This window comes from Anarhichas minor, unplaced genomic scaffold (assembly GCF_050575085.1).
Source record: "Anarhichas minor isolate MPS153535 unplaced genomic scaffold, ASM5057508v1 ptg000025l, whole genome shotgun sequence".
NCBI lineage: Eukaryota > Metazoa > Chordata > Actinopteri > Perciformes > Anarhichadidae > Anarhichas > Anarhichas minor.
This window is the reverse complement of record NW_027466471.1, coordinates 12,785,001-12,808,727: the sequence shown is the minus strand read 5'-3', so window position 1 is coordinate 12,808,727 and position 23,727 is coordinate 12,785,001. Positions and strand designations below refer to the sequence as shown.

General features: G+C 39.2%; 1 protein-coding gene and 1 long non-coding RNA gene across 2 annotated transcripts in view; one reads left to right on the top strand and one right to left on the bottom strand.

The window, feature by feature from the left end:
- Positions 1-6,095: 6,095 nt before the first annotated feature.
- On the bottom strand, positions 6,096-11,614 carry LOC142957542 (arrestin domain-containing protein 3-like). The gene is made up of 6 exons (XM_076099442.1): positions 10,022-11,614; positions 9,856-9,925; positions 9,380-9,527; positions 8,392-8,494; positions 8,022-8,287; positions 6,096-7,870 (listed from the first exon to the last, which is right to left on the bottom strand). The coding sequence occupies exons 1-6, from the start codon at positions 10,296-10,298 to the stop codon at positions 7,787-7,789; spliced, it is 948 nt and encodes a 315-aa protein (XP_075955557.1). The 5' UTR covers positions 10,299-11,614; the 3' UTR covers positions 6,096-7,786.
- Positions 9,492-23,727, top strand: part of LOC142957543 (uncharacterized) — a 16,836-nt gene continuing 2,600 nt past the window's right edge. The window contains exons 1-3 of the long non-coding RNA XR_012956143.1: positions 9,492-10,591; positions 22,352-22,505; positions 23,567-23,727. The exon at positions 23,567-23,727 is cut by the window's right edge and continues 305 nt beyond it. This is a non-coding gene — a long non-coding RNA (uncharacterized LOC142957543). The remainder of the gene's footprint in view (positions 10,592-22,351; positions 22,506-23,566) is intronic.

Here is a 23,727-nt window from a genome sequence, read left to right as displayed (position 1 = left end):
ATTTAGGGAAACAACAGATCAAATATTTTTATAAATGAAGAAAGTTGTTTGAGGTATTTTGTTGTTCAGACTACAATGAACATATTTTGTTCATCTGTTTATTATTTATTATTTATGTGACCTGTGATTTAATTTGTACATTTTAAGTCCACAAATGTTATGCTTTGTCACACAGTGGTCAGTTTTTGAACACCACAATGTATTGAATAAATACAAATACTGTGAACAAACACTTTTTGACTCTTTAAGACTATTTTTTTCCTATTCTGTTACACAGACATCATGTAGCAATCACACAAAGTTGTATTGTAGAGGGGAGCACGCCAGAGTCCTATGCAATTATTCACAGCTTCACTAAATACCGAGTGTCCTCCTTTTTGGTGTTATGGATCTGGTCATTTGTATCTGGATCTGGTTATTTTTTTTAATGCAAAAGTTAACATTAAGAAGTTTACAATGTGACGGACCCCACCCTATTTTTCACGTGTTCATAATGTCATGTGTAATTTAACGATAACGACCCGCGGCTTGCGGTTTTGCATGGTCGAGTGAATTTGCACATATTAAAGTTAACGTCTGTGCTAGCTAAAGCTAACGTTACTACGTTGTATGCACGTGCACAACGTTATAGCGCCGTATGCTACATTGGTTGGTTTTTGTTAGCTAGCTAACATGTTGCTGCAAAGTGCTTCGCCGTTACTTAGTGTTAAGTGCTAGTTTAAGTTACCCGCGCCATTTAAGTACCATTAAGGTGCACTAGATACAGTCCAGGTAATGAAGTAGACTTAAAGCAGCACGCCGTTCTTTTGTGCACCCCATTTATTTGTGTTACTCGTAAGACTCCTTGACCTATGCTTTTCCTTCCCTGATGATACAAAACAAATAATGCATAAATACTCATTTAAAATACTCAGCAAAAGGGGGGATGAAGGGTCTGTTGCTTTTCGTGGTCACCCCCTTCCTTCCATCACTCATAGTATTGTTTGTCATTATGATAAAACCATTTTAATGACTTGCAAATAGCTCCTTTACACACTTAAGGTAAACATAGTTAGAGGTTAGTGAAATCATCTTTTAAATTCTCAGTTCTCAGTGTACATTTAATAAATCATGGCAAACTGCTTTTCTGTTTTAGTAAAAAATGTACCATTACTCCTTGGCAATATTTATTGCCCATCTTTGAACAACTTTGAAAATAAGGGGATGTGAAGCTGTTAGATTTGCATGGAGTTTTGACAACTATGCACATTGTTAACATGTTCTTATCTTTCCTTCATAGGATTTGGATGCAAGTTTTTCCACCCCAGTCAAGATGTCCTCTGAAAGCATTACAGACATTACCAGGCGTGATTCTAACCACTCCCGTGCCTGTCTACAGACGGCACCTGAACTTTCAAGACAACTGGTGCGTTAAAATCCCACCTTTCAAGAGTACATAAACAGTCTGGTAAACCTAAAGTGCAGGTCACATTTTGTTGTGAATTGTGTGACTGTAAGGTCCTCTGTGTGCCAGAAAAATGCATAGGCCATCTCAGGGCTAATTTGAAGCAGCATGTGACTGTTTGTTGTCTATTCAAAAACGGTGAATTTACAAGTAATGTCCTTCAGTAGTCATGTAAGCCGGAAGTACAAATCTTACAGTGTCAATGATTTTAGATAATCTGTAATATCGCCAACAACTCCAACTGATCTACCAGAAGCAGATGAAGAATTGCCTGCAGAGTGCAATGATCCACAGGCTACTGTTGGTTGTTCTGAAATAGAAAGCAGCATGTACCTAATGCCTTTGGACAATTATACAATTGATCATAAACTTGCATCATTGTTTCTTTACATGCAAACTGTTTTGTGCAGAGTTCTACAGAATTACTCGAGTGGACCTGAAGAGGATCTTCCTGTCATCATTGGATGCACACTCATCGCAGCTTATTAAGCTCTACAGATCACGCCGCGGAACGCTTGGAAAGGACATGAGGATCCTTCTAGACAACTTTGATGAACAGGTAATCAATAAGTAGGAAGTGCATGTGGTATAGCAGGGGTCCTCAATTAGATTTGAACTGGGACCAAAAACTGGGGGACAGACGAGGGGCATTTTCACAATTATTTAGTCCGACACAAGACATCAATTATAAAACGGACAACTATGCAAACCATAACATTGGAGCAGAGCATTTACCATCAGATCACCCTTTAATATTTTTTGTATAACAAAATAAATATGAATACACGTTAATGTTCACAGGTGTATTGTATTGTTTGACTTAATTGACATTTCAAATTGGTGATTTCGGAGATGAAAAGCAAGAGAGCGTTATTGTGTTATCACCCTTAAGCTATGTCCAAAAACATGATGCCCATATATACAGTGGTAAAATATGGGTTCATTTAGTTAGTGAATACAGCCGACCTGAAATGCATGCTACAATGCTGGAAGCATTTTGCCAAATGCCTTTGTCTTCTCTAGTTTGCATTGAATTTTTTGAATTATAATTATTATAGATATATACATTTTTAATCTTCATTTTGTATCTTTCAGACAACTGATGTGCTTGCCCACAGAAAGTCTACAGCTCTATGGGGTCTACCGTTCTTTGATGGAGAAGCCGGACGGCTTTCTGAAGAAATATCTGGTAAGACTAATGTGTCAATGTCATTAAGGTTGCACATTGAGCAAGAAAACACTAATGCAAACTTTCATCAAACCCTCATTTCTACTCCACTGTTACTTTGTTATTCCACCTAAATAGTTTAATAAGTGTAACTTTACAGTTTTTAACATTTCATTTCATGTGATATCGCCAATACTGGCAATATTACTGTAGCATCAATGTTACATGCGAGTGTGGTGCCTGCATCACATGCATTTTGTAACAGCAATTCTCCTTCAAATTTACTGGTAACATTTATAATTCCAAGCCCAAATTAGTCATGGGTTTTGAGACCTCGTATACAGCGCATTCAGAAAGTATTTAGACCTGTTGAAGATTTGTCTGACTTAAAAATTATGCATGTACATATTTTGCAGTATTTTTAATTGTAAAGTCATTCTCTGTCAGTGCATTTTCAAAGTCAAAATACCTTTTTGGTTAGCTAATCTTTTTAAGAAAATAAAACTAAAAAAGCCCCTACACACCATTAGCACCCTTTGCCGCTACATGTCTTTAGGGTAAGAATCTGGCAGATTTGGAGTGATTTTGTCCATTGTTTAATGGCAGATTTGCTCCAGTTCCTTCAGGTTTTTGTCACTTATTGAATCGAAGGAAGCCTGTACAGTGAGAGCAAATGTTTCCCTGTATTCCGCTCTATTTATTTATTTAATGACAAGACACGACATTCAGAGTATGAATATTTAAATATTCAAATACTATAATACAAATGTGTAGGGGGTGAATATGGTATGAAAGTGGTATATTTTACTTTTTAAAATCTGCAGAAAATTTACCAACCAAAAATGTATTTTGACTTTTCAAATGTATGGTTACAGAATGGGAAGGAGAAAAAAAAGAGAACTTTAAAGAGGGGGTGAATATTTATGAAAGTCTCTATATGCTTGTTTTTCTTTAAAATACAGACCCGGAGGAATTTTGTGTCAAGGGAGTTGAACTTGGAATACTCGGTTGTTGAAGACGGCGTTGGGACGGTCCGCTCAAGTCCAACAACAATAAGCATCGCCCTGGTTATTGAGGAACGGATTGTCCTGGAGGATGTATGCGACTTCCCAACCGCATTTGCCCTTTTGTTTGGGCTCATCTAGGCTCTTAACCTGGACTATCCGAAGGACTTACGGTACACATTTTTGAAGTAATTCAAAAGGTGTTCATGAACCTTGGTACCCAGTGCTCTACCCGGGTTCAGGCCTTAAAGAACAGTTTGCTGAAGTAGCCTGCCATATCTAAACCACGCCTATGGTCTTGGCTGGATTTTCATGAGGGACTGAAATGTCACCAACTTGACCAAATGCCGATGGTATGAGTTGACCAAATTGGTCAACACCCTTAAGTATTAGATGTTTAACAAGTTTATTATTTGCCTTACTACTTTGTATATTACAGCTGAACTATCCACTGCTGGTCCTGCACTTTAGGTGTATTATAATTTAATATTAATTTTAGTTTATTGTTGTTACTGCCACATAGCGCCATGCAGACACATATTTGCATTTATTTTTGTTTTGACCGAGTATTAGGAGGGAACTTTAGTCGGTGTCTTTGGGTTTAAAATGGCATGAAGTAGAGATTATAAGGATGTTGACCCCCTGCTGTCTACTATTCAAGTGTTGAAATTGAAAGACAATATTGTTTTGCAAGCAAATAACTTATTGTTATTAAACATTTTGTGTTTTAAGATGTTTTTCTTTTCTTTAATGGTGTACATTTCTAATTAATTAAAAATGAAGGCTGTAAAAAAGAAAAGTTGAGTATACTTAAAAAGGTTAAGTAACCAGCTGCACAGCTTTTTTGAGTATACTCAACATAAAATGGGCAGTGCTGTTAATGTATGTTTTCAATCTATAAGAACACACAATTTCAAGTTTCTCCAACTTGATATTTCAAGTGTTCTTTACTTAAGTACATGAGTAGACGTGAGGGTCAAACTCAATATTTTAAGTTACGTTAACTTAAGTACATAAGTAGGTCTGAATAGTAATGTTAAGTTTGACAAACTTAAAATAGCACTTTGAGTTAACTTCTTATCCTAAGTTGACACAACCCATTAGCCCTTAGTTGAGTATACTCAAAAAAGCTGTGCAGCTGGTTACTTAACCTTTTTAAGTATACTCAACTTTTTTTTTTTTAGAGTGTGGAGGTAATTAAGCGGACTCACCTCTCTCCTCTGCTCTGCCCAAACAGGACGGAGGAATCATCTCCCGCCGGGTGTAGACCGAAGGCCAAAGACCCCGACCGGGAGGAATCTTTTGTTGAGTTTGACCCTATCCCGCTTTACTCTACCCTGTTTATTAAAGGACACTTTTCGTTACACGGCTACTGTCTCTGAGTCACCGGTTTTATTGCTGAATCTTGCCTCCACGTCCCCCGGGTTGCCACACTCTGCATGCAGATAGACTCTCTGATTTGGTAATAATTAAACTGCAATACTTCAATAAATCTTGCCTACACGTTAGAACTAGAATGGTGGCTGCTAAACTAAGAGTTATTGGCTCTAGAATATGAAATGTTACTTTGGGGAAAGATTTGTGTTTTTTTGCATAAATCAATGCAGGTTAAATGACAGCATTTAATGAACAAGTTCATTCTTACTAGTGCTGACAGCATATGCTAATTCAGGTTGCTGCTGGCTCTCCTTTTGTGGGTGTGTCTAATACATATCAAACACATCACAAGCAGGGATCATGTGAGCTAACCACGTTACTGGAAATAATGAGTTAATGGAATCCAGGCAAAGTGCGTCAGTACACATGGCGCGTGTCTCAAAGTTTTAAAACAGCTTAATGTTAGCAAAAATCAATATTTATAGAAATCTGTGTAAGAATGCCAAATCATCTCTAAATGTTATTCTTGTGAGCAATTATTTCAAAAGTCTTATTAACATAGCACTTTTAAAACCAGGGTTACAAAGTGCTCCACCCTTATACAAATAAGACAATAGAAGCTTTGAAGGTGAATAAATAATTACAACAAAATGTTTTTGCCATGTTGTGTCAGTGCCCTGTTCACTGTGTATATGACCTATTATAGTACAACATATAATCTACTGTGAAAGCCTACACAGCCTAGGCTGTCCTGAAAACAGCAGTGGGTTGTTGAGTCACCTTGCACAACTGTTAATGATTTCATCACTACATTTCATCACCATTGACTTGTGATTTATTGAGTGCCTGCTATTGGCTTTGGTTAAAGTCCTAATAGAAACAGCTATGTGAAATATGTGTGGTAGTTAGTAGTAGTAGTAGTAAGCATTTTGTGCAGAGCAAGCATGAGGAGTAAAGCCTCAAAGTGTAGTTGCTCCTCACACCGTGAGTATGCGCGGTGCTGTCCCCTACAGGAACACAGATGCACTGCACCATATTGGTAACCGAGACACAGCTGCAAAAGAGATAAAACGACTGGACAAACTAAAGACGAATACAAAAATCATCTCGGTGCAAAACATACTGACACCACATTTTTATTTCAGTTCATCTAAACATTATATATTTATACTGCAATGTTTAAAATCTGTCTTTATTGACGAGTCTTTTTTCATTCTCATATGACACACCCCAAGACCTGATGGGTCATTTGGTGACATCTGTCTTTGGGGGTGAGTTGGGACACGTTCACCTTCGATAATGTTTTCATTATCAAACTGACTTAAACCAGCTTTTTAGGCACACAGATGACGATGAGTCAAACCACACACTGATGGAGCAACAATACATGGCACAAATGATCATTTTGGGACAATCTATCTCCAATCACTTTGGATGTACTTGCAGCAAAAAATGATTTACACGTAGATCATTGCCCAAAACAGGAGGCAGTGAGGTTCAAGTTTAGCAACAGCTGAAGCTAGTCAGTATGCTCGTCAAGCTGTGGGCTCATTCTGAATCTGAGCTCACTTCCAATACCGTAGATTAGTTTCATATATATTTAAAAAAAAAACATTAATAATGTAATTTTCACACAGTAGCAATATGCAAGGAGCAGCCTGAGATGATGTGAACCCGCATTAGCCAGCCATCTAAAGTTAGTGAAAATTAACATACTGGCTCGCTTAGAGGGAGCGTTAACTGAATAGCAAAGAGGAGACGGCTTTCCTCCAGGAAATTAAGCTGATTGGGTTCGCAATGACACATAATTAGGCTAAAAAGAGTGAATTTAGTTTACGCGGTACTTGCAGTCTTTTCTCTGCTGAAGGGAGCAAAAAGTAATTTGGTATTGAATCAGTTCAGCAGAGCATTCAGCTGCTTGCATGGAGGGGTCTTCATCATCATCATCATCATCAAAGAGCACATTTACCCTTACTTTGGCTTAACTTCTAATATAGTCAGATTAGAGTAAAATATGTCTCTATATAGTGTTCTGAATGACAGTTAATATGTTAAAACAATAAATTTAAAAAACTGAACTTAGATCTATCAATATTTAAAATAATATAGTATCTGGAACAATCCCTTGAAGATTTGGATTTGACTTCTGACACAGTAACATATTTTCCATTTCGATAAGAACAGGAGAATTTTATCTGAATGATAACAGTGAACATGTATATAATATTAAAATCTTTGGTATGAAACAAGTGGTAATAATATTCAAACTGGACCAGATCTTTTCCCCGATGCTTCAAACTACTCAATCATAGGCTGAAACTGCATAGACTTCCTATGGATGTTTAAATGAATCCATAGTGAACAGTGCATCGATTAAACTCAAACACTGACTGAAGGCAATATGATGCTACACAATGTTTAACAGAACGGCAACTTTCAGTTACAGTACTGACATTTACACTATTAAGTGTACAAGAATGAAATGTAACAGGGAGAGAGAGAGATTAATACGTGTAGTGGTAAATATTAAAAACACACAGAGACAAAACATCAAGTAGTAAACAAGACAGTAAACACATGTAGACTTTGACTGTGGAAAGACTACACGTAGCAGCTGAATAGTATCAAAGTGAGCAATGTAGAAGAAGAAGCATCCTTTAAGTTTAAACTATAATGAAACAGGAAAATACTCAGTGGCCATCTCTCCATGATGAAAAAGCTATACAAAAATAATAAAGGTGAGCCTGATACAAACAAACCCTGAGAAATAAGGCTCCATCGTGTAATATTAGATTAACAGGCGTTAACAGGGGTGTCACACAGAATGATGGGAACCAGCACTATGAGGTCGGATGACGCTCTTACGCTGAGGTTAACCTACAGGAGACACAAGAAAACAACATAAACAGACTGCAAACAGATACAATAGCCAACATCAGGTTTAGATGTATTTAAAGTAGCAAACGAAAGAGACAAACTGGATAAAAAACAATTCAATTATTTTTCTTTTATCATCTTATAGCTTCACCTCAATTAAGTAATCCACATCTATGATGCTGCAGTTAGAGATGGTGAGCGGTGTAAACGCGGGAATAGCGAGCATGATCGTGGCGTGAGCGTCAGGGGTGTGAGCGCTGACGGGCTCTCCGGTCACCGACGCCAACTTTTTCAGAACCATCCTCTGGTTGGTCCTGTTGAAGGTGTAGACAATCTGTTTCTGTTGCAGTGACACCTTTGGAGTAGCTGTTCGAGTTGAAGCATTACTGAACCGACAAATGATTTTCACAGTTTCACCTGGAGGAAGAACAGATGGGGGTTATTGTGAGCAAATGTTTCAAGCGTCACTGTCGGGAATATTTCGACATGCAGATGGATTGATGAGTGGATGGAAACAGTACCAGGCATGAAGGCTTTCTTCTCTACGCTGACTGTCATGGTGATAGGACCAGAGGCACACCACAGGCTGCACAGTTTCATGCTGTTGGAGCCCGAGAGAGAAGCCTGCAGAGAAGCAGGAGAACATTTGGGCAATGGACGTAAATGTATGTGAGGAATTGTTCAATTGGATCCGTATATATATATCTCATGAATATTACAGTACGGGGTAAAATAAGTCAACCTGAGCAGTGATTTGCATACTTAACTAAATACCCAATATGCTAACAGGAAATGATACGCTAATGGACCTCCATCAAACTACACCATTAGAATGCTACTGATTTTCTAAATATTGAATAGGTTATGTTTTATGAGGTTTTTGAGATCAGACAGATTGATGAGATAAAGTTTGATGTATCTGAGAGTGCCACTTTGATTTACATTGTGCATTGCATTGTGGGACAATAGTGTCACACATTTATACTCCACTACATCTCAGAGGGAACTGTTGTACCTTTTACTCCACGTTATTTATCTTATAACTTTATTTACTCTACTCAGAGTATACATTTTCGAACCCTTCCTGTCCAGTGAGAATCATACATCTCCAAATGTGGAGACTTTTTTTCTGATAAACTGAATGATGAAGTGCTCCTTTGTGTGTTGAGAAAATTCTCTTAGTTCTTAAAATAAAAAAATATATATATATTTTAAATTATTTCTGCTGAGAATACTACATCATTTTACTTAAGTAAGGTTTAAATGCAAGGCGTTTACTATGTGCACAATGTGGAATTGATACTTTTATGGAAGTAAATGATCTGAATACTTCTTCACCATTGTTTTTCAGACCTTTATTATGTTAGTTTGATGTAGTTCCTGATAAATTGTGTTCAATCAAATTACCCTCCAACAAGCCATCCTTAATATTTCAATAAGGATAAGCTGTACATGTTACACAGAGAGTGGGAAGACCCTGGTGGGTTAACACGGTCATGGATTACTTACGTGCAACTCTGGCTGGTTGGTATCGATGCGGTTGACAAAGTTCAAGTCGGTCACAAAGTCTTTGGCCATATGCCAGGGTCTGTGGATGCCCACTGTCAAGGAGTACAATATCTGTCCAAAAACTCCACGGAAGGTAGATGGGAAGTTTCTGCATTGATTAAAAAAAAGAAAAAAAGAAACGGAAATAGTGAGACACTGATTTCACACAAGTTTTTGCAGGAATTAAGATGAAGAAAAAAAATCTCAGATATTATAGAGAACTATCTTAAAGTATCTAAAGACCTCAGCGACTACATTGAAGAAAACAATATTGATGGACTTTGGGTTGCTTCTGAATAAAGGTTAAGGTTTATGATGATGACTGGCCATCGATATGTCTGTATCTAAAGTACCATGTTTCCTCCCAAGAGTCTCTGTGACAGAAACAAAGAGAAACAAAGATGACAAAACCCCACATGGAAAGGTCTGATACACACCCCCGAGGCAGCTGACATGTAAATGGGTACAAATGCCTGCCAGGCTGTAGGCGTGCCGTCCCACCAGTAGCTGCAGGACGAAGACAAACTGAGTGACTTTACTGAACAATGACTGACTGTTTGCAACGCTGCCATGCGTCCATAACAACCGCAAGTGAGCGCTTACCGCGGTCTTCTTGCACGATGACGTTGTTGAAGTTGAAGAAGTCCAGGTTTGCCGTGTGGTGTCTCCGATTTCTTCTTCTTCTTCTCCCCCCTCCTCCGCCGGTGGACCAGTGGACGTTCGCCCTTCCTGTCAGTGCCATCGATATTGAAGTGATCTTCGTCTCCTTCGTGAGGTCGAAGGAGACGTGTCCCGTGATCAGGTCGCCACTGGAGAAACTAGTATTCTCATTCAAGACGTCGAAATTGATTTTGAAGTTTTTTATCGTCTGCTGGAACATTTTTGAAACACGAGTTTAAAAAAAGAAAAAAAAAAGAAAAGCAGTCTGAAGATAAAAAAAAACAAGTCTAAATAGTTCACCTACAGTCAACAGATCGATTGTTGTGTGCACGCAATCACCAATAAAGTATTACATTGGTAAAAAACCTTAGAGAGTTTACAACAACAAAACATTGGACTGAACAGATTGCGCAGGCGCACAACATACTGGAGGACCAGCCCTGACTTTGGGCGGAGCCAAGGCCCCATGTGTCCAGGATCAGCGGGAAGAAGGACTGAAGAACGTGGGAAGAAGTAAGGGATTGAACCGTGACATACTATGAGACCAGTTGTGCAATCTAACTAACTCAAGTGCTGTACTTAAGTACAATCTATTAGTGGACAAAACCAGCTTTGAGATGATTTATAGATTTTAGTTTTTTATACAGACATTTGAAGTTGTTTTGGAGGCTAAAATCATGTTATCTGTTAAGTCAAACAAACTAGTTACTCCTAAAAAAAAAAAATCCCTCAAGTTTGTAGCAGGTTAGCAGGGTTTTTGGTAGTTCTACTAGAATCTCTCTGTATGTCTCTAGATGTTATTCTGACGACAAACTGGTAACTTTGGTATTTTTCACACAAGTATGTACTTGGACTTTCTAACTGGACGATATAATATGTTGGATCTGCTCTGCAGGCTGTTAATCTGATGACATGAAAAACATGATTTGTTTCTTGCATCCTTTCTTCATTTGTGATGAAAGAAAAGAGAAATAATAATAATCCTGACGTTCTGGCCTGAGGGTGTAGTGCCCAGTGTGTTTCTACATTTGTGAATAAAATACATAAACTTTTAAAACTTTGGAATATCACAATCATGATCTGGTTGATGATAATTATGAGATGACAGATTGTAGAAAATGTGTAAAACATGCCATTACCATCAAAATTATTCAAATACTTTGGCAGCACATTTTCATATTTCAAAATGAATGTTTTTTTATTTTTTTTATTACTCAAACGGATGGTGTGGCTCGAAATGATAAAAAGTAGGTCTTGGAAATAGAAGTCCAGATGCTGGTGTAGACAGTAAACTCTCAAAGCACATCATGCTGGAGGCTTTCTGAAACAACCACTTCAAGAATTTGCTCAAAAGAGGATACTGCTGTAAAAGCATCAGGATTCTGTGTGAATACTGAAGAATTAACATCCAGATGGCTCTGCAGTGTTATTGTGGTTTAATAATGGAGTGTTGGCTTTGTTCACTCGAGTCACAAAAAAATATATCTTGCCTCTACACTTACCTCTAGAGGTATAGTTTGTGGTAGTTTTGGTTTTGTTTGTAACATCTCCTTCCAAATGAATATCCCTGTTACTGGACAATCCACATAACACAGTGACATGCAGAGCCATAGAAACTATTTATTTTGTAGCAACAATTTCAAAGTGTGAAAATTCAATAAAAGCTATCAGCATTCCTTGATATCAGTATGATTTTTGTAATTTGGGTGAACTGACCCTGTAGTTAGTCAACCACTAGATGGCACTAAATACTTTATTCTGATGCTCATTATGCTTCAGACTGAATAAACCATAACTATAAAGACTTACTGACAACTTAACTTGTCATTAAAAACCCACGTCCATGTTTCATTGAGATACATCAATTATTTCAGAACTATGAGCTTCACAGTGGCATTTTAAACATAACGTTTTGTAATGCTTTAATAACAGGTGGTTTAATTGCCCTTTGATAGGTTTATGGTACACAATGCAGCCATAAAATGCTGATAAAGAGCCATTAAAACAGACAGCAAAAGGCATAAAAAAACTACCGGCAGCAGTTAACTTGACCACATATCTTTTCTTACCTGCTTTCTAGCTCTATTTGAGAGGGGGATAGACCTGACGCCAGTTTCCTCTAAAGGATGAGATTTTCTTTGAAGTGTATTGAGGCACAATATATTGTACAACGGACTTGTCAGAGATTATGTTTGGACTGTTTCAGATATATGGAAGTCGTGCATTACTAGACTCACTCTTCCCCAGCGTGGCTCTACTGTATGTTGAAACGCACAGTACATAGGAACTATCTCCATTCCACCACACGTCTAGTACAAAGTTGGCAAAACCTCAATGCCCTTTTTTATGGTTCATTTTCAATTCGCAAAGTGTTTATATGTGGTTTGTATTTAACTTTATCAAGTTGAATGTTTGACAAGACAGTTTGTGAGATTTAGATCAAAGTCTTGCGCTCGCTCTTCAACCGCATTTTGAAACAGGAACAGCTCAAAAGCGGAGGTCGCTTCAATCAACAAACTTTAATCATCATCATCTGGTATTCTGTAACTGTCCATTAGCTATACTCAAAGACTTAACATTAAGTCTTATAAACAGTGGAAAGACTGTTTTGTTACGTTGATAAATGGAAACCCAGATAGTGGCATTCACATGAAATCAAAATCCCATCTGTATTTCTTTGATGTTGTGAAGGATTACTCGTGACACTCCTGGGAAGTTTATCTTATTCATAAACTGTTGCATAACGTCTCTTGTGTTTATTCAAGCCTATTAGTCAAAAAGGGCAGAGTAATGAACAAGAAACAATTGACAAATAATACATTGTGTGATAATAATCCCGTTGCCTTTATGCCTCCGTGGCAGGTTTTCTGACTCAGAATCTGTGCAGTGAGAAGCCTGGCTCCTGAGAGGTAACATGTGGTTATGGTTGTGTGAATGGTTGGTTGCTGTAAATGCGGAAGTCTGATGTAGATGAGTGTTTGGCACATTCTGCTTTCAGGTAAAAGAGTCTTAGCAACATGATCTTTTGATGGGGATGTTGGACATATTGGAGTCACACACACAATCATTTGTAACCGGCTTTGGCTTCAGCTGTCTCTGATATGGGCACCTATCAGGTTTAGTGGAGCTCACGGTGACTTGACTTTGCCTGCCAACTCGGTAAACTAACCACACACAGTATGATGGCTGTACACACACACACTGTATATACACACACACACACACATCTATCTCTTCCATCCATCTCTTTATCTCATAGATATCACGTCTCTTTGTTAATTGGATCATCCAGCTGTGAGTGGTTGGTATTTTGATCAGTCGTGTCCAGTACTGAGTTGCATCAAGATGACACATTTATTTTTGCTTGTCTTGGTTCATTTCTTCTTCATGTTGTTCACACTTTTTCCCAAACATACCCGAACAGATTTGGAAACATAATATTTCCTCTTATCATCTGATTCTCTTTGACAGCGCTCATCAGCTTCCATAATGAGGCAGCCGGTGTGTGTGCAACATGTATCCCTTGTCATTAATGTTTTCATATACCTGTCAATTCTTCGTACGAGCTCAAACCGAGTAATTTTTTGGAATTAATCACTCTTCAATGTTTTCGTAGCAATTGCTATTTTCACTAAGTCACCCAGTTCTGACCCTATTGTTTGTTGTACGGGAGCAGAGTAGACATTTCAGCTTATCAGATCTAAATTCAAAGTGAAGTAAAAGAACCCAGAGGATAAGCCGCGTTATTGATCTGTAGTTTCTACACATCGCCTCTCTCCTCTAGTTAATCCACAGGGTCAGCTCTAATGACATTGAGGAGCTCCTCTGGCAGTCGGCACTGCTACCATTTGCAATTTAGATAGAGGGAAGTAGAAGAGGAAGAGGAGGTGTGTGGGGGGGGGGGGGGGGGGAAGTGAAGGAGAAGGGAGATGGGGGAGGAACAGGAGGGCTGAAAAAAAGTGACAGGGAAAGGGGGTAAAAGAGATGATACAGGAAAGAGAGACACTGAGAGGATAGGTGCACTGCAGGGAAATGGTTTTGGAAAGGGAAACATAGAAAACAGTGTAGGTGTATTTAAATGACAGAAGGATTCTGCTGATTGGGTTATGCCATCTCTCACACAATAAATACTCACAATAAAAATATGGCAACTTTCGCTTAATCCATGGAATAGTTAGACATTTTGGAAATTAAGCTTATTTGCTTTATTGCCAAGAGATTGATAAAAAGATTGATACCTCTCTCTCATATCCGTCCATTAAATATGAAGTTACCGCCATCAGCCTATTATTTTAGCTTTGCATATGACTGGAAACGGGGAAACAACTAGCCTGGCTCTGTCCAAAATAAAAATAATCTGGCTACCACCTCTTAAACTCAATAATAACACGTCATACATCGTTTGTCTATTCTATACAAAACCTTCCTTTTTTTCAGATTTTTCACTAAAAATATATACTCATTAGTGAGCTTTAGAGGGCGGGGAGGGGAATTTTGTAACCTTCAGACAGAACCAGCTGTTTCCCCCTTTTTCCAGTCTTCACGCTAAACTAATCCAATTGGCTATTGGTGGTTTCATGTTTCCTCGACAAGTAAAAGAATAGGCTAAAGTACATTTTCCAGAATATTGAACTACCCCTTTAAGCAAGATATGCAGGAACCTTAATGTCTCAGTGATGGAAACATGTAACAATGTGCACTCAGTAGAGTGCATATCTATGCCAGGTGCGTCTGCAACGACCACTGCTGTATTGTGTGATTGAATGAGTATACAACCCACAATTGGCTAGACCCCCGTCTAGACAGTAGAGCTGTTAGGCGTCGTAAAACATACTTCATTCAAACTAAAAAACAAGAGGTGATGTATGCAGGCAAACGGCTCGAAGACATTGTATCAGACACATCATATAATTTAGCAAAAAACTAAATTAAACTCAACAAGCTGTCTGTCCGCGTAGCAGCGGCTGAGTGGCGCAATGTACACTGCAGTGTGTGTACTGGTAGTTCCGGTAGCTGTTAGCCAAACATGCCATCCAAAACACTAAGAGTGAGCGCACTCAAGTGTGTTATCACTAGAAGCCCATACCAGCCGGGGGCCTGTTAGTGGGTGAAGAGTCAGCATGCAATCAATGACAGTATATAAAACAGGCAATAAAAGGTGTTTTGATAAAGTGCGAGTCATCACAATCACGGTAGGTCCTTGAGCATGCAGCCATAACTGGCTACGCAAAATATAATGCAGTTTGCTGTAGCGAAATGCAAGATCAGCTGTGGACAGACACAGAGGTGCACACTCACTCACAGACGCACGCACTCAAGCAGGCACACGCACACGACTAATCGCATGATCCTCCTGGTGAAGATAATAAAGAATGAAGCATCCCTTGAGGGCAACGCAAACTAAAACACTATACAAATGTGTTTGAATATATGTAGATCTTTCAATGAGAAGTTCAGAGGAAAGGGTTAACTATGTCACATTTATGCAGTTATGTGCTTTTTTTTTTTCACCCACTAAAAGAATTCCTGCAGCCAAACAGGATGTCGGAGAGGGAACAGTTGGCTACCCTAATCGTGTGCAGATCCTCTGATAGCTTTCTTCTCCACAAACAATGCCGGTCAGGGCTGATCTGAAGGGGTGTCGAAAGACCCGACAACCTGGCAGAGCCAAGATTTTTGTCACCCTCTGACCAATACTCAGACATGTTCATCTTGTACCAGGAAAAGATCTTAGTCACTTCAAAACGGTCATGCTTCCCAGTGTTTTCACATCCTCCTGTCTTTCTCTGCTTCTTTTCTTTTCACTTAAAGTATGTAAAACGATTCTCTTTCCAACGCACACGTTAGCTGTCCAGAATCTTATAAGAACTTTAATTGTCCTCTTTCTGCATGTCATTCTATTGTGTGTGCGAGAAAGAGCCTCTATTTGTCTGAATCCAAGTCTGAATGCGAATTCAGTTAACAGTTAACAGCCCGTCCATGCAATAACTGTTACACATATATATATATATATATATATATATATATATATATATATATATATATATATATATGAGTCAAACAATAGGAGAAGACCTGTTTGGGGTTTCCTGAAAAGTTTACCACATGATGAAGTCAGAGTGAAAGAATCCTTTTTCAAAAGAGCAGCACAGTTCGCTCACCCTGCGGTCAGACTTTAAAAGCTAATACTGCCACCATGATGTCATTACCACAGGGCCAATACTACAGCTAATGAGTCAGGAACAGCATGGAGCCTTGTAATGTAGTCTACAAATCAGTCTCTGTCCGTCAGTCTGTCTCTCTCCCTGTGGTTAACACACAAACACCCAGACGTAGCACAAAATGGAAACGCCAACCCACATGCTATATTCATGTCTAAAGCAGTGCTCCATCTCAGAGTGTAACAGTTGCCTTAGTAAAACAAAAGAGGTGCTTTGTTCCATCGTCAGGCTAAATCCTCCCTCAGCAATTACCGTTCACCTTCCAAAGACCTCGGCGAGGAACAGAGCAACATTCTCTTTTAAGGCAGCCAGTGGAGCATGAAGACACAGGCGCTCTAAAGGAAAAGCCAGATCACTCTTATTTTTCAGCTAGCTATACTGTAAGCTTTGAACAAAATGACTCTGTTGGTGTCTGTAGTAGGTATTTTTGTCCATATAGGGTGTATGCCGCTGAAGGTTAGTAGGTAATGTTTACCAGGCTCACCTGTTGGCATGCTACGTTTACTAGCATTAAACACAAAGTACAAGTAAGGCTGAAGGGGAAATCTTGTCATTAGTTTTGCAGGTATTGGGCCATAAACTAAAGTATTGGACAAAAGTCAACCACCGTGAGGTAAAGTCATTAGGGTTCATTGTCTTGGAACCGTGAATATCTGTGTACCAGATTTCATGGCAATCCAGATCATAGATAAAGACAATTCACTTAAAACCTGTGTTCGTGGGGAGAAATGCAAGTCATCCAGATTCATCTTCTGGGGACCAAGAATCTCTTTCATGGTCGTCCATCCAATAGTTGTTGAGGTATTTCAGTCTGGACCAAAGTGGTGGACCGACTGACCAACAGACAGACTAGCGTTGCCATCCAGCCATGCCATAAGCATGGCTAAAAATACAATTTTTATCCCCAGATAGTATAATTACTCTCAGCCTATTAACCCCACAGATGTAAAATGTGTATGTGCATTGTTCACAATTATTCAACCATGACATTTAATGTGAGATGTTAGAAAAAGTATAAAATAAAGATTTATTTTATTTTTTTCATTAACACGACATTAATTTCACGTGGCAGCAGGATTCCCGAGACTGCACTGAATGTGTGCATTTCTCTACATATACAAAAATGCAAATCCAAAAACCATGCACACCTTGCTAAGCTAAACTCATACCCATCTCGACTTGAAGCATTGCTACTGCAGAATTAGAGAGTTGTCTGCCAAAGCTGGGTCAAATATTTGCCTTGAGCTGTCCTGCTGTTTCAAAACAATTCTTCCAGCCTGACAGAGATCCTTGAAATCAAATCCAGTTGATCTCCTCTCTAAACTCCACTTTATGACTCAGTGAAGAAAGAGACGGCACTCCTTAAACAACTGTAGTCCTGAATCTTACTCAACTTCTCATTTCCTGTTTAAGGGGAATGCAGCCTGATCGTATTATGAGGGACTGAAACACCATAAAAGAAAGGTTGTAATAAAAAATGAAAATTCCTTTTTTCCAGGAAATATACCTGTGATATATATTTTGCCCTCATGATGTATGTTTGGGACCGTTCTCCTGTCCTGTCTCCCAGTCTCCCACCATACCACCACTGTTGCTGCATTTGTTTACATCAGGGCCAATGGGAGGGTTCTAGACACAAAGGGTCTGACAGTCTATCAGTGGAAGAGGGTAGTTAATATGGGCACACAACCCCTGTCCTGACCTTGTTGCAGGACCATCCATCATCTAGGTTTAGAGAAGGGATGAGGTTGAGAGGTGTATCCAGATGGGGGACACTTTAACCCAGGTTAGAGTCTCTTCGTCCCAGCCAGTACACAGCTTCTGTTCTGACACTCCTGAGTAAGAATAAGAATTAGGGAGAATTTGTGCAAGAAAAGACACAACATTCTATTGTTATCATGAAATCCCTTTAAAAATATGAACACATTGACGTAAGAAAGTTCGCTGTAGGTGGTTGTTATTTATTTACGCCAGTTACGGTTGTTACGTTATGTTGTTACGTTATTATTTTAACACATTTTAACCTTATCTAAACTAGTTTTTATTAACTAAACCTTGTTGAACGTTCACTTCGTGGCATTGTGTGTTTCTGCAGCCGTGATACAAGGCTGATATCAAAAGTATTTATGAAACGTAGTTTTGGTTCACAAACATCCACATTCAAAGTATCCCGTGGATTGCAGAACTGTACAATGTCAACCTTTTTTTTTCTGGCAACTGGGTTGAAAATCCATCAACACATTCAAACTGTCCGAGCAATCGTGGAGCCCACACTGTTTGGAGCAGAGCCTGATAGTTGTCAGACCCTGGACGGAGCTGGCTGAAGCAACACTGGCCAGTTGATTGGCCGGTCTGCGTTCTAGTGGCGGGACGTACGGTCAATTGTGACACACTTCCATGCATATTGCAAAATTAAAGATACAGTATTTTAGTAGTCGGTTTCATCAAACGTCTCAGACACAGAGTTACATGGTCAGTCCAAAGATATCAATGCACTCAAAGCTATACATGTTACTATCAGTTTCGTATCAATGCCCCCATGCTTAGAATGTGAAGATTTGTGACTGTAGTTCCCCCAAGGAGTAGAATTGAAAACAACACTTATGCACTGGCGTTGGCAGGCAGTGTACAGTCGGCTTTCAGTGCTTTTTCATTGAAATGGCTGCCTGCTGTGTCTGGACACAACACTGATGAGAGCGATGAGAGTGAACCAAAACAGTAAAATTGGGGGCCAAAACAATGAGCTGAAAGATGTGGAAAATCTCCGTACTGTTGCATGGAACTGCAGTTAATACTAACAAGATGTTAGGAGACAATATATTGCATGATAAAAGCAAATACGCAGTGATGTAACAATTAAACAAACAAATAATGAAACAAATAGATCTCCAGTAATGCTGAAACTGACACTTTAAGTGTAAATTCAGACAATACTACAGCAAGTGCATGTTTTGTTACTTCATTTTTTATCCGTAGAGTCATGCAATTAAAAAAACAATTAGACACATCACACATTAGGCAACTCATTTTGCCTGGTTCTGTGTGTGTGTGTGTGTGTGTGTGTGTGTGTGCGTGTATCTACCACCTGAAGAATGCCCACTCTACTGTCTGTTCTTTTTTGGAGAAGTCTGGTGGCAAAAGACGTTTCATTTACCCCCATACGAACACACGCACACACACACACACAAACACACACACGCACTCACACATTTGATCCAATCCCCACTCTCCCATTTCGTTTTTTTGGTTTCACTCATCTGCATCCTTATTACCCAGAGTCCTCTGCAGCAGCCCAACCGGCGCTCCGCTGCTGGAGTGTTCTGTTAGTCACATCAGCACCCAGCGCACGCTCAACCAGCTCAGATCATCAGGAATTTTACCGATGGAAAACCTGCCCAGAATTCAGAAAAAGGCTGTGCATACATTTAATTGTGATGGAGTTTTTCCACCCCGGCTCTTCTGCCTTTTTTCTCTGCTTAGTCCCAGGATGAAATGCTGTTTCATCTCCCCACTACAATTAACCTTAGAAATTATATATACAATACATAAGAAAAGTAAAATCAGGCTGGTTAGATTTTCTGCCCCTTAGGTATATTTCAATTATCATGACAAATTGTGACGAATTAGTGATGATTACAACAGCTATTTGGGCTTTTTAGAGTTTATATTTGCATCTGCATCATAACCATTAACACCATATCTTGTTATATTTTTAGTGGGATCACTGCATATAACTCAGTCATTAAAATAAAGTGATATCATCTGTATGATTTCTGAACATCTGTTGAGTGCCAGAGGCCCTTTTAGTAATATACCATTTAACAGCTGCCTAATTGCTGTATGAATCAGCATCATAGTCTGTAAAACAGTCTAACAAATAAAGAGTATGCTCTTCTCTCTTATGGAGAGGTTTCTTATGCCCCTGTCTGTTAGATTAGCGGAATGCCTGCATGCAACCTGCAACCTTTTTTCCAGTTCTAAGAAGCTGCATCTTTTGGCCAAATTAGAAACAAATGTGACTGTAACAGAGCCACATGCGCAGATGGTAATATTTTTACACATTTTTGCTTGATGCCAAAAATGTCTGTCCCTTCCTACTTTGAACTTCCAACACCGCAGACACTGCTACTGTGTCAGTATTTGTGTCATTTAATATGTGCTGGTGGTCGGAAACCCCTTTAAAATGTGATCAATATAGGCTAGCATAGAATAACCACAGAAAAACTCACACGGCACACATCATTGCATCTCCAATAAATACCTTCTTGAATCGCAGTTCACGTTTAACACAATATGGTTGCTGGATTCCCTGCAAAGAACCGACAGGCTATTTTGCAAACAAGCATTAATCCTTGGAGTCAGCCAGCGTCAGGAAAGAAGAGTCGGCACAGCAGGGCCACCATTTTCAGGACCGCTTAACTTTAGATGTCTGTAAACGCATCGAAACATAGAATGTTACTAGACATGCTTATTAGGATGTTTTCATCTCTTGCTTTCCCGTTGCATCAGCAGTTGAAAGCAAACATTTTTCTTCTTTGAAATTTATTTCGCAGCCTAACCTGGATGATCTTGGGGCTGCAGTCTTTCCATGTTGATTCCTGTTAGATAAACTATATAACCAGTTTGTCGGTTGCGTCTTGTTTACACTGCTGATCCAATTAGATCCAGAGGCAAGTTGCTTGTGTAGACCATATTGTAAATGCCATTGGGCTTATGAAAGCAACTTCTAAGTTTTGTAGCCGGTCGCAGAGTGGGATTTGTAACTTTTTCCACCATTTACAAAACCCCTAGTTGGGACAACCTCTTCATCAGCAGAGAGGAGGGGGAGGAGGGAACAGCAAATGTTGTTTGGAGCAGGCAGTTTCAAGACGCCCCTGGACCAGAGGAGACTGGGACCAAAGAGTTTTATATCTTTTCTCCTGCGTATTATGTATGTGTTTGTGTTGTATATGTGTGAGCCTGCGTGTACACATTTGTCAATGCGATTCCCCCTTGACTATCTGTATTGCACAAGCATGTGATCTATCTGCGTTAGGGTTGTGTGTGTGCCCATGTATATAGTGTGTGTTTGGCACTTGCGGGGCTGACAAGACTGTAAAGCAGCTTCTTACAGTTTTTAAAAGGAGAGCATTTTCGTCAAGGGGGAACAGACATGGTTTTCATTTTAGGGCAGATCAAGGTGGTGTTGACGGTGAGGTGGTGTAAAGATCTCACAGGTGAACAGGATGCTGTAGCTACATGGGCTGTGTGAAGTAGAATAACAGAGGAGTATTTTCCATATTTCACCCTGCATGAAGCCTATTTAGGATTTGCCTTATGCTAATACTGAAAAATGAAATGCAGGACACAGACATGGTCCCCATGCTGTCATCATGTATAACACTGTCCACTGGAGAGAGCCGTGTTTGAACAGTGATATATCCGGAGTGCTGACACCAGCAATTACTCATCTGAAAACAGAAACCCAGTGTGACAAGGTGTACTATTGTTCATGCTAAATTATTTACTGAGCCACAAGCTTTTGTAAACTTCAGCGCCAATTAATCTCAAGAACCTCTTTTGTGTGAGAGCTTAATCGTTTGCTAATTAGCGTCCTTGCTAACAGACACTCTCAGTGGAAATATACGATTACATAGCCCATCGACAGGCTCAGTAAACAAAGGCTGTTTGCCAAACTGCCAAAGCAGTTGTTGTAAAACTGGAGAGAGGCTAATCTATCATTTGTGTGTGTGTGTGTGTGTGTGTGTGTGTGTGTGTGTGTGTGTGTGTGTGTGTGTGTGTGTGTGTGTGTGTGTGTGTGTGTGTGTGTGTGTGTGTGTGTGTGTGTGTGTGTGTGTGTGTGTGTGTACAGCCTACTGTATCTAAGTCTGCAAACATTTATGTGCGAATGAGTGACAGAAGAAGACAGCTAAAGTGAGACACAGGAGAGAAAGGTAGTAAAACAAAGGAGAAGAATGTGATTGTGTGGTGCATTTTGATTTCACTCTGTGCCTCACAGTGATTGCGTGTTAAGCTGATTCCAGCAAACATGTTTTTTTTTTTTTTTTGTAAGTGACAGTGCTGTGAGTCTGTGGTGTAGGCAGCCTGGAATAGGTGACCTCAGACAGATGGCTTGGTGCTGCAAAAAACCGATGGTGGTGGGTGGACTGAGAGACAGGGAGAGAAAAAATAGATGGAGGAAGAGTGATGTGATCTGACAGATGCAGGTATGTTGTTTTTATTACCAGTGGTGGGAAGTAAATAAGTACATTTACTCAAGTATGGTATTTAAGTACAATTTTGAGCCACTGGTACTTTATCTACTATATTCTTCCTACTACTAATATTATTTCAGAGGGAAATATTGTGCTTTTTACTCCACTACATTTATTTGGCAGCAATAGACACTTTTCAGATTGACATTTAAAAAAAAATATGAAAATCTGAAAATACAGTGCATTTTAGATTATTAAACCAGTAGTTCCCACAACTTTTTGACATGCGACCCTAGTTGGGGACTCTTACATTTCAGATGTCAATGGGTTGTTAGCAAATTCACCAGAAACATTATTACCACTAAACTTCTCTGGTTTCATTTAAATAACTGCTCAAGGCTAAAAGAGGTAGAATGGTCCAAATAGTTCACATAAAAAGCTGACATTAGTAAAAAAAATGAACACAAATTTGTCAATGAGAATTTTGTTTTCTATTCTTTCTCTCCCATTAATCCTCAACCTCTTAGATTTATCTTGTGATCCTTTGGCCGACCCCGAGGTTGGAGTTGAATTGTAGTAAACTACCTAACTGTCTGTGAAGTAATTGAAAATAAATCCATCTTGAACAGTAAAATGCTGTTTACATATTGATGCAACCGTATTACAATGGCATTTGTTTCTGCAGAAGAAGCAATTTTACCTTTAATACTTTAAATATAGTTTGCTTTTAGATTTTAATCCAGGACCTTTACTTGTAATGGAGTGTTTTTACATTGTAGTACTTTTTCTGTAGTAAACGATCCTAGTACTTCTACACCATTGGATATGATAGATTTTTTATTTTATTTATAAACAGGGCTGCAATAGCCAGAACTTTTTCCATGTCGTAAGATGATTAACAGAAACATAGCATACACAGGAGGAGCTGGAGGGAGACAGTGGGGTAGTAGAACTAATTCTGAAACAAGACTGAAACAAGACTTATAACTAATAGGATGTTATGTGTCTTTTGTCTTATCCTCACTTCTCTCTCTCTCTCTCTCTCTCTCTCTCTCTCTCTCTCTCTGGATCAGATCATCTGCTCTCCTGACTGAAGTTGTGCTTTTCAGTGATGGAGTGTAACATGCTGGGGCTTAGTTTTGATTGTCACCACAGGCCCACAGATTACATGGGGCCACAGTCAATGGGAAAGCGCTAAGTACCCTATGGTGGAGTACATCTTCAGCCAGCCTGC